We start from the raw sequence: 17,832 nt of genomic DNA, 5'->3' as shown, positions 1-17,832 counted from the left end.
GATGGAGGATGAAAGGAGTGCAGGGACCCCAGCTCACCACCACCCCCCACCTCTCTGGGCTGTCCTGCACCCTTTTCCTAATATCCCATTGGGTTTTTCTGCGCCTTTCCCAGGGCTCTGCTGGGATGAGTGGGGCTCCATCCCCCTTTAGGGGTACTGGCAGGGAGGGGGGGCTGATGCTGCCTGTCTCTGCCCTTGCTCCCCCAGACCCTGCAGGGTCCCCCGAGTGGCATCCAGCTCCAGACCATAATTTGGCAGCTCTTCACTGTCCTCCCAGCCCCGACTGGCAGCATGTGGGACCCATCTCGCTGCAGGACTTGTGCAGTGGTGGGGAACTCAGGGCGGCTGAAGGGGTCCAGCCACGGGCTGCGGATTGATGCCCACGACTGGGTGCTGAGGTGAGTGTCCCGAAGGGGCTTGGCCTCTCCCTATCTCCCTGGGACCCTGGCATGCTCCAGTCCCTGGCCACCCTGTGGAATTCGCCTACACAAGCCCTGCAATGGCTGGGGGGCTGCTGGCCCTGCCCCCTGGAGTCCCCTACCCTGGGGCACACACCAGCCCTGTGTTGCCCATGTCCCCTCTTTGCTGCTGGCCAGGGTAACCTGATGTCCCTGCCAGGTGGGACCGGCAGCCTGGGACCGGCACGGTGTGCACCTTCGTTTCAGGATGTGCCTTCCTGCTGTCTCCTAGGATGAACAGAGCAAAGATCACTGGCTTTGAGCTGGATGTTGGCATGAGAACAACCCATCACTTCATGTACCCGGAGAGTGCAGTGAACCTTGGGCCCGGCGTCCACCTCGTCCTTGTCCCCTTCAAGCCACTGGACCTGCAGTGGGTGGCCAGCGCCTTTTCCACTGGAGAGATCACGCAGTGCGTTGGCTTCAGGGGATGGCATCTCTTGTGCTGGAGGCCCTGGGGATGGCACGGGGTGGTCCTGGGGACCCTGGGGCCTCACTGGGGCCCTGGCATCACAGGCCTGGTGGGATGAAGGGCCCCTGGGCGAGGGTCGTAGCACCCCTCTGCACCACAGTTTGGGGAAGTGGGCACTGATCCATCCCCGCAGGGCTTGGGCATCCTGCAGTCCCATAACCCCCATGGGTGGGATGGTGGCTGTCCCCACTGTGGGGCCATGGGCTTGATGTGTCCCTTCCCAGACCCAGGCCAGGGGATGCTGCTGGGCCAGCCCAAGGGACTGGGGGTGCATGGGGCCGGGTCCTGGTGGACACAGCCACGTTCTGCAAACCACCTGCCTCCGAAGGAGAGGCCTGGCAGCAGGAGTGCCCCACGCTCACTGCTGTCCTCTGGCTTTTGCAGCACATACGTGAAAGTGAAACAGTTCATCAAAGCTGACAGAAACAAGGTAAGGGCTCAGCAGGCCCCAGCTCCTCCTGGGCAGGCAGAGCTCCTCCGGGCAGAGACAGGGCTTGTTTTTCGGTGGGATGCAGGCAGAGCCGGTGAGCAGGAGGGCCGATGGCTGCGCTGATGGCAGGGGCTGGCTGTCCCCTTCGCAGCACGGTGAGCAGCTGATGGCTCCTCTGCTACCCACTCAGGTGCTGATCCTGAGCCCAGCTTTCCTCAAGTACATCCACGACAACTGGACGCAGCGCCACGGGCGGTACCCCTCCACCGGCTTCACAGCCCTGCTCTTCGCCTTGCACACCTGCCAGCAGGTGAGCGTGGCCAGCGGGACCGGGCACTGCTGCTGTACCACCACTGCACCGCTTGTCTGCACACTCGCAGGCTGACTGAGCGCCCGTGCAGTGATGGGTCTTGCTGGTGTGTGCACAGGTGTCCGTGTTTGGGTTCGGAGCAGACAGTGAAGGGAACTGGCACCACTACTGGGAGAAAAATCGCGGGTCCGGAGCCTTTCGCAGGACAAGGGTCCACGACGCTGACGTCGAATTCAGCCTCATTGAGAGACTGGCAGCCGAAGGCAGGATTTTATTCTACAAATGATGCATTTCCAAGAAACTGAAGCCAGGCTGTTAGCGCAGTAACTGGCAGCCCCCTGCACTACTGGCAGCTGCCTCAGCTCTTTAGCTTGCTTCTCGCTGCCACATGCCCGGGCTCACAGACCCTCCGATCCTGGGGTCTCAGTGCTGCTTGTGCTGGTCCCATGAGCTGGGCACTGTGGGTGCCAGGAGGTGTAACGCTCCCATGGCACCAGGGACGTTGCATTTGCCTGGACACAGGGTGGGCACGGCTCTGCCCACACTGGCTGGGAGAGAGGAAGGGGTGACAGTGGGGCTGGAGGTGGATGTGGAGCCCATGAGCTGCTGTGTATGTCCCCGTGAAGCTGTTGGGGACACACCACAGCAGTGGTGCTGGTGACAACTGCTCAAATGTGGCTGTCCGCATGACGAAGCTGACATTAATGGTTGGACTTGATGATCTTAGAGGTCTTTTCCAACCTTAATGATTCTATGATTCTATGATTTCCACCCACCGATGTCTTTTGGCAAAGGTTCATAGTTGTTCTTTTGTCTTTTTATAACTAAGGAAATATTTTTAAAATTGCATCAAAGAAGAGTAAGAAAGGAAAAAATCAAGCATGCTAAGACAACAGAATCAAGTACAGTTGAAGTGATCTTACGTTGAATAAACTTTGAAAACACGCATGAAATCTATTATTAACATTTGCTTTACTTTTTGAGCCCCTACTGCTTTGAAAAGACAGCACAATCTATCTCAACCCCACCCTGCAGAACAAGATTGCAGACCCTGGCAACTGAGCTCCCCAAAGGAGATCTTCTCCTCCAGAGCCAGGTTAGTAGGATGTCTTTTCCTACTTTCAATCACAAACACGAACATCCTTGACTCAGACTCAGCTTTTCCATGGCTATTAGTCACTTGGTCTTTCAGTGTATTAAAATCACCGGATCTCTCCTACTCATAAGCTCCCATTTTATAGCAGAAGCCTATATTACTTAACTATTAGCTTCGTTGATTTTCCACCTCTCCAGGTAGAATCTCCATTTCTGCATGTCTTCTGTTTCTCCTCCCCATTATATCCAGTTTCCCACATTGAGTACAAGTCTTACACTTACCTGCCCCTTCACCTTCCCTCTATCTTCTCTAGGTGCTAAGCAGTGCTCTGTGCTATGCTCTCCAATGCTTTTCTAAGGTTTACAAGTAACTGGCTTTCTTATCAAAGACAAGCAATTAGCTGGTAATTGTTTAACTGTGGGTTAAACTCTTACTACATTATTTCCATTCATCTTCCCCGTCCTGATTATTCTTCCAAATTTAGTTACAAAGCTGTGTTCTCTGCTGAGCGATTGAAGCTGTTCAAGTCACTTTTTGTTCCTGATAAAACATACAGATACTATGTCCCCTTCCTCACATTGTAGTAGTATTATATGATCCTGACCCGATGGATTTATTAAATACCCTTGTTTCAAATGTTTTGTTTTGTGTTGGTTAGTTTTTTTTTTTCCCTTCAGTATTCTAGCTTGGAGATTAATTAGCCTCCTTACCCACACCTCAAATTGCTTCTCTCCATGATTGAAAAAAACAAAGGTTTTTATACTCCCCAGTTTGTAGATAAGTTCAACTAATTAAAAAAAAAATGCACAAACAAAACCTACTTTCAAATGAATTACAAAATAGCTTTCTTTCTGCATTATCTGATCCTGTGCCTGTCACACTCACTGTATACTGTTGGACCAATTGCTTGGACCAAGTTTAGAGTCAATACCAAAGCAAATCCAGAGCCGAGATTTAAAAGAGTAGTGAGTCTGTTTTAGCACAATATTTTATTTTTCCTCATTATTTTCTCCCAATATAATTTCACATAGCAAGCACTTCACTCACTTGTGTAGATCACTACGATCATACACATCATCATATCTACATACTTTGCCACAATGCAGGTGTGTTGTTTAATTATAATTTCCAATTCAGTACCAGGATTAGTTAAAATAATTTAATTATTCTTCCAAATGCTTTACCAAAACACACAGAGGATGGACTTCAATATATTTTATATTTCAAATTTTTTATTTCAAATACAAACAGAGGGGAAGTGAAAAACACAATCCAATTTAAAAATCAATTAAAACTCCAAACACTTTTTTTGCTGAAACACCAACTTGCATCTTCCGTACGAAGAGCAATCTGGAGCAACTGCAATGCCCCATGGGACAGTAAGTACATCCCAAGTGCTAGGTCTCACCACATTGCCCAGGACAGCTGGAAGGAAAGTGCATGGGATTCAGCACATTTTCACAGAGGTCTGGCATACAGCATCAGCACACTCAAACATTTTTAAGAAAAATTTTAAAAGCTAGATAGTGTTGCTAGAAAGCTTATTTGATGGCAACTTCAATCCATTCCAGGTCTCATGACAATACAGTACATTATTCCTGGAGGCAAACAGAATGCAGTATCTCCAGCATCTCTTTCGGGGAGGGGGGCGGAACTGGATGAACATGGACTGACACAAAAGGGTTTTTACAGTAGGGTCTGCACAGCCAGACAATATGGCTAATCTTTATAGCAGCAAGGTTCAAGCAGATCCATCCACAAATTAATGCCAAACAAAAGAATGATGGGACAGTAACATAAGAGCAGTCAGCGCCATCTGGTAATTCCAAACCTCTTTTCTTGTGCACTCAGAAGATCACTTGTGTTTTGAAAAACCTGTTTAGTTCTCCTTAGAGTTTTTTTTTTGTGGGGTGAGGTTGTTGCTTATTTATGTTGTCTTCCCAAGTTCAATTTTCTTCTGGATGGCACGTGCTGAGTGATAGATCAAGGAGTCAATGAGTCCTGCAACTAAAAGGGAAAAACAGATGCATCAAGCCAGACATGCCTCAAAGACAGAACAACTCCCAGGGAAAGAAAACACAAGCCCTTTTGTCAGTAGAACGGAATTCCAGCTCCCTCAGACAGAAAACAGCTGCTGCTGCTCAGAAGAATAAGGTCCTCCTCTCATTAGGACAGACAAGATCCAGCTTGCAGGGCAGAGGTGATCATGCTTCTTCAGAAAAAGATCTCTCTTACAGAAGTAAAAATGAGACATGTGTTTACTGATGAGCAAGAAGAGTTTGGAGAGGAAACCGATGCCGAGAGCTTTATGCCATGTCATTGCCCTGACCCAGCTTGCCAAGGGCATGTTTGCCATTTCTTGCTCATTTCACAGTAACCTTAAAAGTAAGCTGCTCTACCCGATGCTGCCCTTTATGGATGCCCTTTATTGGAGACTGCAATGTTTACCCTTTTGTGTCCTCGGTGGACACAAAGCAAAACAAACTGATGCCTTTAGTTCTTTCTGCAGTATTTTCCCCTAATCTCTCCAGCACTGAAGAAGCCTATTAATTCAGTGCTTTTCTGGGACCACAGAAAAGCTCAGAATAGGTCTACTGCACCACAAAACCCAGACAACCCTGCATCCAACAAGGTGGCTTTTCACAGGACAGGAACTCTGAGCTCCTGTCAGGGAGGGAACACAGGGTGCCAGTAAGTGAAGGTATTTTCAATGCTTCAATCTAAGGAATAAGTAAGTGATTACTCTTGGCCCTACACAAAGACAGACATTTCAATACTATATAAAGAGTAGCAGCTAAAACGGGAACTGAATCTTCTGTTTATTACTGTAGAATACGGAATTACTGGCCTTACTATCTGGTCTTTGATGCTTCAGATGACTTTTGTGGTTGTTTTGCCCTGAAATTATCTCTACTTGTGCAATCAATTTGATGCTATAACACAAAAACTGTTACACACAGCTGATTTGATCTGTCCTCCAGAATATAGAGTCTGAACACGGCATATGGCAGCAAACACTATGAACTGGCTGTCAAACCTGATCAGTGCTAGAGGACACTTGCATTTGTCATGAAAATAATTTTTGAAAGCCTTTCCCTGAGTCAACCATAGAAATTAATATGATCAAACTCGTTACAGACAGAAATCCTGTTTAACAGTATCAAGTTATTTGAGCATTGTGACACCTCAGGTTGACGGGAAAACCTTCAGATAAAGGTATTATGTGATATAGCTATGTGATACAGGTGTTACGTGATACAGTAGCTGGCTTCTCAGGTCCACTCAGATCTGCTGACCAGATCTCCAGGCTGGCCCTTCACCGCCACGTGAGCATCTCCGACTATGTTTCAGAGCACCCTGGGATATTAGCTGGAGTGCAAGGCTGGACCAAGGGCTCTGTCACACGCACGGAGCTGAGCAGATACTGATTAGCTATTCCAGAAGCCAGTGCTGAGAATGAAGTCCAGACATTTAAATGGCTCTGCAGGAACAGTCTGTCCTTACAGGGTCCTATCTAGCTGTGAGGGCTACCTTTAGCCCCTGCAGAGCACTCACTGGAGTTCCTATGTCTGGGAGCACAGTTTGAGACCTCTGAGATGGCTATGCCTGTGGCGACCTGGGTTCACAGATTTTAATGGCTTTGGTTCCACATGAAAGTAACTATCTGCTTACAGACCCAAGCTGGCCAAGAAAACAGTACAGATGCATTCATACGGTATGTGAAAGACCACATTATTTGAAAACAAAATGTCCTGTAGAGCATCAAAATGAAATATTATGATAGGTCTACATCATAATGAAATGAAATATTTCATCAAATGAAATATTATAATAGGTCTACATCATCTACAGCATCTCGAAATTCTGCAGTGCTAATTACAATCTGATGCCACTCCCATGGCTCTGCAGAACGTGCTATATCCCCTCCTGAAGGCTGAAATCATCTCTCCCCATCAAACAGGGATTTATTACCAGCCATGCAGACTTCAGAAAGAGTAAGATGGCAAATGTTTACACTTTAGAAAGGAAAAAGATTGAAAGGTGCAATACCTGTAAATATGCCTCCAACAATGGCACAGACTCCTGTGAGAAAGTGTGTAAAGGACCTAGAATGAGCAAAAGAATTTGAACAACCAGCATGAGTTCAGATACCAATATGTCAGATAAGTAACAATTAACTAATAAAAACTAATAATTAATAACTATCATAATGTTCATCATAGCACATAAGTATGCATTATATAAATATTAATAGCTGCCAATTAACAGATTTAACAATTAAATAACCCCTACTGGCTACAGAATGGAGTTTGTCACTGATGCTTTCACTGAGAAGCATTGAGTAGCATTAGAGCATTAGAGCGAATGAGCTCAATGACAACCCTAGGAAGCAAATACTGAATTTATAAACCTAAAGGATGGACTTTTAATCCCCAAGATTTTATCCATTCCTACCAAGACAGAATGCACAGCAGGCTGCTGTAACACAAAAACTAAATCCCTAAGCACACGTTAATACATTTTAAAGTATAGACATCGGCTGTCCCTCATTATGATCCTAAAAGATCAGACAGCTACAACCCCTTCCATTCCCCTGCAATTACATGCCTGCGATTAATGGACTACCCAGAAAGAAGAAAGAGTTTCCATGCTGACTACAACATGCAGAAAAGCTATAGCAAATGCAAAGCAAGTAACCAGGTTGTGTGGGTGCTGCTGTAGGTGCTGGTAAGATGGATATGCTATATAAATCTAGTCTTCCCATTAAAAAAGACTTTGAGGAAATTAGTCTGAACCGAGAACCATTATATCAGACTTCTGCTCGCTGCACCGATTTCCTTCTCCATCTTCATACTGGATTAAAACTCTTCAGGTAGTATCAGAAAAACCGCAATCCGCTTCAGGTGTTCACATGGAGAGGAAGGGCATCTGGGAGTGCCTCTTCCTCTTCACTGACTGGGAAGGGGCTTGGATGGCTTTCAGGCATTTGCACTGTCGTGTCTAAGTGAGGATGGAGTTTTAAGCTACGCAAAATGACAAAATCAATGGAGGGTGAAGGAAATAGATTGAAATGTCTCTTACCTGTGTTTCTCTGTCAGCTTCACCATCATGGGAGACAGTTCATATAGCACAAATACACCAGGCAGACCCTGGTCTCCTAGTAGCCCGTTGGCTATTTTCTCATGTCGTGTAACTGAAAACTGGTTAGTCCTTACCACCTAGCAGGAAACAAACACAGCAAATATTGTTTTGTTAACGAGGAATAGGAAAGGCTGCTAAAACATGAGTTCAGTGAATCATATCAATGTAGGCCTGCCCACTCACTTGTGGGGGGCCTGACAGTGGTTACAAAGGGTCATAAAGAGCACCATCAGGATAAAGTCTGTTTTTGCTACAGGCAAAGCCTGTAGTTAAAGCCCCAGCTAGCCCAAAGAATGAGTGATGCATCAGTCCCCAGGCTGGACTGTTTTGGTCTCTGCTGGCAAGTAATGGCATAAGCCATCCCTCTTGACCTCAAGCCCAAGTCCATGTCATCCTCTACCAAAATATAGTCCGCCTAAGCATGCTTCAGGAGACAGCGCTGATGTGAGAAAGCCATATATATTCAAGAGTGAGAAACATACATCTGGCAGCACACTTGGATCCATAGTTACCGTAAGTATAAGCATCATGGTCTGCATAGATCCCTTTCCTGGTGACTAATAAAAAGCAACTCTTTTGACAGGAGAAGTCCTTTGAAAATTGAACAACAGCTCTACAGTACAATGTGAGATTTCATCAAGAGAAACAGAAGCCATGGTATACTGGGAGGTGGCCATAAGAATAGGGCTCCGATTAACTATCCTTTTTACTTCAGGAATTTCAATCATCCACAGAAACTGCAGAGGCATCCTGAATCCAAGCAGAATAAGCTCCAAACATGGCCTGAAGGTTCTCCCAATATCACCTCATAGCAAGTAACTTCCACCCAACTTCCAGGAAAAAACAGATGGGTCCTTTCTAGACAGGGGATTGAAGAAAGAGTCATCCACATAAGGATTTATCACATCAGAACGCAGTCTTGCAAACAGTTTCAATCTTTAGGGAAGATGAAGAAATACAAACCACATCTACCTTTCTAATGGATTCTGTTAGATTGCTCTGCCCATACTGCTCTAGGATAGCTTCACTTGAATGTCTGCATTGTATCTAATCTGGCTGTGTGGCTCCTCAGATTTGTGGTTCCTATGCAGCCTCTGAAACAACTACTAATCTGCCGGTGATTTACATTTCAGAATGCCTAAAGCAACATGAAGGTTGTGTGGATGTGCAGTTATATGTTGCTCTGATTGCAAAGATATGTGGTAGATGCCCAAGAGGGGCATGAGTTTGGGTGAAGAGCCTGAGGTGGTAAGGGTTCCCAGTGTTGTGGGGTTTGCACAGTGTTATAAAACTGCGTAGGACAAGGGAGTCAAATTCTGGCATACTTTCATCCACACGTAGATCAGTCCTTGCACTGAATGAGCCCCAGAACCACACCTGGGTTTCACCTTAGAGAAAACTGGTTTGGTGTTAAAGTGAAGCTGGGCATGGACCACCCATGCAGCGTAGAAGATACAGAACCAATACCTGGGAGACAGCTAGAGAGCTAAGCCATCTTGTACATGAATGTTCACAGGTGCATGTGGCACCCGTCTTCCTCACAGGATTAGATAAGTACACTGGGTAGCACTGGTAGTGAAGTCTGAACAACAGCAGAGTTGCTGCTTCTACTGGTGTTTTCTTCGCAAAAGAAACATAACAGCTTACATCATTCTGCTGCCCTAAGACTGTGGGGGCCCAAATAACAATAACTGACAGGTTCGGTTTGGTTTGTTTTTAAAAAAGAGGTTCTCCGTAGCTCTTGAGAACCCCTCCAGAATGATGGCAACCAAAATAAATGCTTCCAAATGAATGAAAGAAACAGTTCTTCCTGCTCCCTCAGGCTGGCTTCAGAAGGGACGTAAGTTTGTCTCTGTTCTCAGGATCTTCGTCTCACCCTGGTATCTACTTGGTAATTTATTTATCCTACCTGTCCCAAAAGGAGAACATATTCTGAAAGCAGGGCTGGAAATCCAGCCATGCTCTTTTGGAGGCTAAAGGAGTTTTTAAATTGGAGACAAGCTGATCTTGGGTTATTCTCCAAAGAACATTTTTAGGATCTCCTTGCTGCTTTGACTTCTCCTGAGCATGTACTATGAGGGACTCATGAGGGAACATGATGAAAATGGCATGGTCACTTCGATCTAGGTGGGATGGAGGAGGCTGAAATCTGCTTCATTACTGCTGCAACATTACAGATAACATTACACCATAGATACTCTTATTCTTGCTGGGCTGGTTATTTGAAGAAAGTTGAACAGATCATGTTGCTTCCACCAGAGGTCAGATAAGGTCAGCGTCAGAATACGAGGAGAAACTCTGAAGGCTTTCACTTGCCAAAGCAATAGGGAAAAAAGGTACTTACTTCACCATCTACTTTCATATACACCGTGGGGACCACTTTGACAAAATACTGAAACATCATGGAAGCTATAAGCAAAGACAGAGAGAGACAATTAATAACGGGCGAAGAGCTGGGAAGCTTAACTGACAGGTTAGGTAGACACAAATTCGTTTTGTTCAACTTGTCAGGGAACATCTTTCTGCACAACAGCTACTGGAGGTTTTCAAGGACAGTAAAGTTAATGTCTGACATGAGTTTTCCTTTTGCCAAAGTGAATCTCATTCCTGTTCCAACCAAAACCAAAAATACCAGCATTCTGGCCTTGACTAAATGGAAAATTTTCTACAAACCACTTATCTTGCTGTAGTTTTACCAGTAAAACTTCTTGAAAATTCTTATTCTAGCCTTTATATTTAACAGCATAGCCCTAAGAAAACATACTCAATTCTAAATGAGTATCCTATATCAGCTTCAATTAACTCTACAGTTTATTCCTATAGAAACATGGTCTCTATCATATCAGTAGATGAAGATCTGCATCAGTGAAGAAAAAAACAGGAGGAGAACTCCTTCTGCTGCCTTAGACCAGCCTGTTCCTTCAGTTCTCTTAAGGATAATGGAAGGCAGGAGTCACTTTGCAAACCTGTTTTGTATGAAATTCCCTAGAGGAGAAAATTATTCATCCATTTCTACAGAAGAAGTAATTCTTATATACAATATTTTTAGCTGGTCTGCAATAAATATACATTTGACATGCAATCTACTTCTCCCACTTCTTTTCCGGAGCATATCTTCAATTCTAATTCCTCAAGAATTTGCCAACTGGTTCTCCAAGGCCCAGGATGGAAATCTTCTGCCTACAGAGAGAATTTTACCAGCCAGCTTTGGGCCCCCTCTCAGAGTGTTTGCTACTCCACAGAAGAACTACGGCATCACGATCGTATCGAGCTTTTCATTTTTCTATTTTATTTTAAGCACCATCCTTTGATTTGGGTACAAGAATTAAAATCAATCGTGGAAAATTTAAAAGAACGGATTCAGGTAGAATTAACAATCCTACCACCACCTCAAGGCAAACGACTTTTTTCTCCAAGCTTTATTATATAACAGCACCCCAAGTACCTGCAAAGGCAAACTTTGCAGACTTCAGTGGATCTCAAAAAATAACTAATCTCTGCAGTGGCATATAAAGTGGTATGGTCAGGATCTTTTGTGGAAAATGCACACAAGCAGGCTTGCGTGAATAAACCAAGATTATAGTTTGAGCAGCAGTAGCACGAGGAGAGAATTGCCTTTCCTTCTCAAGCCAGCAAACTTGGAGTTGTCTAGAAAAGATCAGCAATATTTCAACTTCACCACAGTTGTTCATCCGTTACTGTTGGGTAGATCAAGGTCAGGCAGACACCATGGCTCTCCAGCAACTATCAATTAGGCCTTTTTTCTCTATCCTGCATCTTCTGGTTATCTCTATCTAGCTACTGGTTACGCAGTAGCTAAACAGGGCTCTCCCTGAACTACACCTGATGTAAGCATTTAATAATGATGTGCTGTACCTGCTGTTGTGCATCCATGAACACTGAAAAGAGAGATCTTTCACAAAGGTCACAGAAACAAAACACGTTGGCAGATTTGTTGCAGATGAATGGAGGCAGCTGTTCCAGAAAGAGCACAAGGTGGAGGAGTCCACGTTTTATGCAATGCTGTCAGGGTTCTTGCTAAAGACTGGGAACTTCACTCCTGTTCTCTTCTAACACTTATTAATACAGACACTTAAAAAGAGATTTCTCTCAGCTGGCTTTTACCTTGCTGTGCAGTGACATCCGTCCCATCCAGAGGGTTCACAATGCCTGGATAATCCCTTCCAAATGAGAGATGTTTGATATAGTGCGTCATATTGATCTGAAACGGAAATGCTAATAACTCAAACAACTGCACAGCATCTGAGGGGCAAGGTAAGAGGCCTAAAGTTAATTATTTGTGTATTTTTCTGAGTGTGGCTCTGGAACAGAGACAGGTCCTCCCTTCCTCTGTGCATCCTAATAATAAACTCCAAAGCACTTGCTCTTCTTTTTTATTCATGGGAGATTCCAAGGTGTGGAATTTCTCCTTTTCCTGCTGGAAATCCCTGGATCCCGGTGCCCTTCCCTCCCATCTACAGAGCAGGCTCTCCCACCCACTCCTCTCCCTGCCATAGGAGCACTATGCTGTCAGCTGCCTTGGTTGCATAGGTATGGATATCACCTGCTTCCCTCCCAGCACAAGGTAAACTCCAACAGATTCAGAAGCAGTTGTGAAAATGTCAACCTTACAAACCTGGAAAGCACAGATTAAGGAGCAAGGCAGTCTTAGGAAGAGGGGAACAGGCTTGCCAAGCAACACGCAGATGTCCCAGAATATACTTCAGAGCCCTGTGTGAAAGCAGGTCCCAGGTTCTGCTCAGACTCATAAAGCCAAATCTGGCTGGGATCAGTAACACTAGCATCTCGGTGTGGCAAAGGGAGGGAAATCCAGAAGGAAAATAGACCAAGAGAACTAGAACACTATCTTGGGAACACTTACATTATCAAGTCCAAAGCTCTGCAGATCGTGAACTGCAATAGAAAAATAGTTTAACGATATAGTTCAGACTGTGATAACAAGCATATCTATTTACCTTATTCTAGCTTATAAGGGAGCTCCTCTCATTTCCATTGCAATCTAAAATGGCAAGAAAATCACCTGGGTTTCTCTCTTGCTTGCAGTAGGGCATGTGATAGATAAAACTGCTGCAATTCCCCTCCTGACATAGACTACCCACTGCAAGAGTGAAGAAAAGTAACTTTAATTTGGAGTTAATTCAGATTAGGTATTTCAGTCCTCACCTGAATGTATTCTTAATCTAGGGCAAAAACAAGATCCTAGGGGCAAGCAAGGAAAACTTCACTGTTATCTCAGTCACCACCTGATACACATAACTCCTCTAACTACTGTAAAACACAGAGGCACAACAGATCTAAACTAACAACTGAGCAGAGCACTTGCCTTCATATCACATATAAGTGCCCTAAAGAAATCATGATCATCTTAGCAACTCTCAGCGCTCTGCCTATCAGCCTTGTTACTGCTGCCCAGAGAACGGACAGGGAAAGGAAAAATCTTTGCGGGGATGGCCTGAGCAGGGTATTTGCAAACCACTGGTGGAACCAAAGTGACTGTCACCAGTGCTAGGATATGGGGAATTTGGCCTGCCCTCTCTCTGCCCTTCCTGCATACAGCAATATGACGCTGCCGACAGCACCACGCACCCCCAGAAGGGATCTGACAAAGATACGGGCAATGGGAGGCAATGGATATCTTTTGGTTGGCTACTTAAATGACTTTATGCAATGCCAGAAGCATCAGTCTCAGGATGAAAATATAACTCACAACTCAATTTCAGTATCGCTCCTAGCAGGTTTATCCAAAGTCACACATGTACCTTAAAGTAGCCAGAGGCTGTGGCGCATTTTAACAGGTAAATTCACGTGCTCAGGAAGCCAGACCTCACCTTTCACCTTAGCAAAGAAAAATACACTTCAAAATTCGTGGGCGATTATTTTAGGAACTGATGGAGTCAGATCACCAAGTGCTGCTACATCATGAACAAAGATTAGAAATGCTGCTTCCTTGAAGAGTTTCTGATACACAGCCTAGCACAAGACAGGCTGCAAAGCTGAAGAACTGATTGAAACTAGCCTCTCCTTTAAAACATTTATTTAACATCAGTGTGCTGTGAACTCATTTTTTTTCAATTAACATCTTTCAATAAAACACCAGAACTGTATTTATATAAACCCCTTACTAATCCCAAAGATATATACATGCAAAACAGAGAATGTACAGTTAGAAAAGGAAATGCTAAGCCTAAACACTCTGATCTAGGCAGAGGCCCTTGCATTTCACAGTTAAAACGTTCAATGCTCGGAAACTAAGGCTGAGTTAAGGTAATGGTTCTGCATTACAAAGAGCTCAGAGCTGCACTGGCTTCAGATATTCCTGTTGCTGCCTCTGACAAGTGTGCAGACCTATCACTGCCACTAGCACAGGTTTGCGTGCCTGTGCTGGCAACTGGATCAAAGAACTCATTTGGCTTTAAAAAAGAAATTCCTACTAAAAATTTGGAAATAGATGTGAAATGGTGGGCAGGGAAAGGAAAGAAGGGAGAAGTGACCTTGGGATTATGCTACGTTGTTTTTCTTAATGGTTACCAGCAACACCCTGTTTCAAGCTGCAATATTATTTGCACTTAAGTCAAGAGTTAAGTGGCTTAGCTTTCAGTGAAATGTCAAGTCCTGCTGCCTTTTGTACAGACACCAGCAGGCTAACCTTCAGTTAATAACAAAGTTCTACAGAGATCCTGGCTCTGGTGGATCTGCATTTAAACTGGACCTACTGCCAAAGGAATAAAACAGTCTTTGTCCCCCCTAGCATCTTTCTGTTGATGGCTCACTCCTGCCCCACCCTCCTTTTGGTCATGAGTCACATCAGAGAACCTAGCAGGCTGAAATGTAAGTACTGCTTTATGTGAGGCTATTCTTCCAGCCAGAGCAGTTCCAAAGTAAGGTTAATCACACAGCTGCACAAACGCTTGTGCTGGCACAGTGCAGCGATGCACAGGGAGGGACAGGGATGCTCCTCCTGGTAGCTGTCTGTGCTCCTAGAACCCTACCCAGGATTATGGTGTTTATCAGCTTTAATGCTTGGGTAGTCACATTCATTAGCACGTGAAGTGGGAGCTGAGGACTGGTAAGGCTGACAAATCTTACAGTAATAGCGCAGTACCAGAGAAATTCAAGGGCAGCACTTGAGAAAGACCAGTCATTAACTAACCTGTTATACTAGATTTACATCGTGCATGACCCATTTTAACAGTTATGGCTATCCAAAACAAAATTTACCCACAGTGCTCTGCTACGCCTTCCACAGATAAAATGTTGATTAATTAGTTTTTATAAAACTCCTCTCCAATAAATGATTTACAAGTCTGCAAAAAAGCATGATTTATATGTTCAGTTTCTAAAACAGTCTTCCACCAGACCACAGGTTTATTTATCTCTGATCACTGAGGATTATGCTAAGCACATGTGTATATACTCTAGGTTGCAGATAAATGTTTAGTTAGCCATAGTTTGCTTAATCTAAAACAGGCTACTTAGCCTGCTTAGAGAAGAAACAGAATGAGGAAACAGAACAGAAGATCTTAAGAGACTGTCAGCTAGGACTAGAGACTGTTATTTCTGAAGAAACATAAACACATTCCTTCCTTTCTGTAACTGCAGCTAAGTGCCTAGCTAGGTAAAATAGAGACCTGTAAAACATCTTAAGTTTATCAAGAACCCTGTCTGTTTTTACATAAGTTAGTTTTCTTCACGGTTTTAGTAACAGTTTTAAGAACTGCTGTCTATCTGAAGAATTCTCCCCATCTTGCATTTCTGACCTGAACAACCACAAAGCCTCCTTAGACTCCGAAATTCAGTCCTTTACCTGTAAAACAGGTAACTTTTTAACAGCACTTATGGCCACTCAGGACTCTGTCAATAAATACATTAAGGCTGCAAGAAACCCAAGACACAACTAACTAAACATGTTGCTCCAAGGTGAGCTAGAACACCAATTTTCAAATTGTGGATTAATTTTCTGGAGGAAAATATCTTACAGGAGCATAGCGACAGGAAGAAGATGAGTGGCATAAGGATGCATCGTGAAGAGGGGATCAAGGCAGGGAGCAACACAGAAAATGTTGCAGCTAAGCGAGGGAGTGAGCAAAGCTGAGAGCCTGAGCCCTCTACCAGATGTTACTGAGACGAAACATCACATCTCAACCTGTAATCACCACGATTATCCTTAAAAAATCCAATGGCTTACAAACTCTTGGAAAACCTCCTACTGAGTATTCTGAGATTAGCAGGCTTGGTGCATGAATTCCCAGGAGAAATTCTCCACCCTGTTGTACAAATGAAATTAAATGAGATAATTATTCCATCTGACTTCAAAAGGCAGAAGTCTCTCCAACGTGTCACCATGTCCCCCTCAATTACATTATCTGCACAGAGCAACTAATAATCCGCCAACACATTATCTCCAACACTGATATATTAAAATCATTTCAGACAAAGATTCTCAACCTTTTCCATCTGGTGACCTCATTTACCACAGAAGAATGACCTGGGATGGCTCTCCTTTTAGCTTTCAGGAAATCTTCTCAAATCCCAGCCTAGATCAACAGCTCCCCCCAAAGGAGATTTATGGGCACAGCAAATAATAGAAATCGCGTAAGTTCTGTAGTAAACAGTTTGGGGGGCGAGGGGGGAAGGATACAGCAACACTTACTCTCAACAGCGTGCACTGCAAAAATGAGCACAATAGGAGAGAAAAGAGAAATATTCAGATCATTACAATGAAAAGATACAGAGATTCAGACAGAGCAGCATTTAAAACTTGTACGAAAAAGGGGAAGAGTAACAGCTTTGCTGGTGTGCTTTCTAGGCCATATAAAATGACTCCCTAGCTAGCCAAAGGACTGATATAGGGACAAGCAACCATTTAAAGAGTAATTAGAGAAACAAAAATGCAGGAATTAATCACTGAAAGGAGAAATACAGTGGGATGTCCATAAGTGAGCTCTAAAGCAGCATGCTGGGTAACAATGCTGGTTATATTTAGATTCTTCTTCAGTCTTAAGGTAACAGAAAGGTCATTTTAGGAGCAACCAAAGCTATCCAGAAGTGCACTCAAGGTTTACATTCACAACAAATTAATATTCAAAGCTGGGTAACAAGTTTTTGTTCTTAATCAGTCCTGTGCTTCTTTCATCACACCGGATGCACGGAGAAGGTAGCAAACCATAAGGTTGGTTTTGTTCATTCTGTTGCAAGATCCCAACAAAGGTGAACACCTGGAAGGATGGGAGGCAGGTGAAATATACGTTTGGACAGCATATCTCAAAGGAGGTTAAGTAACCTCCTTTTCTGCTTGTTTCGAAAGACTGTTCACATATATTCAACACTGTGCATGACTAACCAATAATTGTCATAGGCTTATACCTCCTCAGAGACGGGCCTCCGAATCCTTCGCACAAGAATTTCGATGCACTTTGCCAAACGCTACATCCGTCGTGGTGCTTCTACAACAGCATGTTTTTTGGTATGGAGAAGGTGTGGAAGGTACGGAGAGCCTCCAGAAGGCTGCTTGACAAACGTTAGGCATTGCCAACAATTGGTGCAACTTGAGCTCTGACGGATTATAGCCCAGTTACAAATGGAAATGTCACGTTTGTGATCTCCAAAACAGACTTGATGTAACTTGAAAACAGCTTGTCCATCTGCACAGAAATGGGTGAAACCTTGCGTCTTTCAGCACCAAGACAACCAAACTCTGAAAGGAGTTTATCAGCCTAAAAAGAAAAGTCCTGAGCAATGCTGAGGATGAAATAAGAATCTCAGCCTCCAGTATTCAGTTTGGAGATGAAAACTGTTAATTCCCTGGCAGACACTACTTTGGGACAGAAGTTAGAATGAGCTCACACAAACACCCTCTACGGAAGGAATACTGTACAGGTGATCAACCAGAGAATTTGGATCTCC

At 44.2% G+C, this 17,832-nt stretch overlaps 2 protein-coding genes across 2 annotated transcripts; one reads left to right on the top strand and one right to left on the bottom strand.

Annotated features, from left to right (window-relative positions):
* Window positions 1-207: 207 nt before the first annotated feature.
* On the top strand, window positions 208-1,956 carry LOC104078624 (CMP-N-acetylneuraminate-beta-galactosamide-alpha-2,3-sialyltransferase 2-like; the record flags this gene model as incomplete). The annotated part of the gene is made up of 5 exons (XM_009580328.1): window positions 208-398; window positions 691-870; window positions 1,315-1,360; window positions 1,551-1,670; window positions 1,789-1,956. Coding segments are annotated over 5 exons (705 nt in total), but the record flags the coding sequence as incomplete, so codon positions are not given.
* Window positions 1,957-4,409: 2,453 nt separating this feature from the next.
* LOC104078623 (endoplasmic reticulum-Golgi intermediate compartment protein 3) lies at window positions 4,410-16,594 on the bottom strand (the record flags this gene model as incomplete). Its single annotated transcript, XM_009580327.1, has 7 exons — window positions 4,410-4,773; window positions 6,817-6,872; window positions 7,849-7,985; window positions 10,253-10,317; window positions 12,034-12,130; window positions 12,791-12,822; window positions 16,580-16,594. Coding segments are annotated over 7 exons (482 nt in total), but the record flags the coding sequence as incomplete, so codon positions are not given.
* Window positions 16,595-17,832: the final 1,238 nt, after the last annotated feature.

This window comes from Fulmarus glacialis, unplaced genomic scaffold (genome assembly GCF_000690835.1).
Source record: "Fulmarus glacialis isolate BGI_N327 unplaced genomic scaffold, ASM69083v1 scaffold30776, whole genome shotgun sequence".
Lineage (NCBI taxonomy): Eukaryota > Metazoa > Chordata > Aves > Procellariiformes > Procellariidae > Fulmarus > Fulmarus glacialis.
Note: the sequence above shows the minus strand (reverse complement) of the source record. Positions and strands in the feature narration are given on the sequence as shown.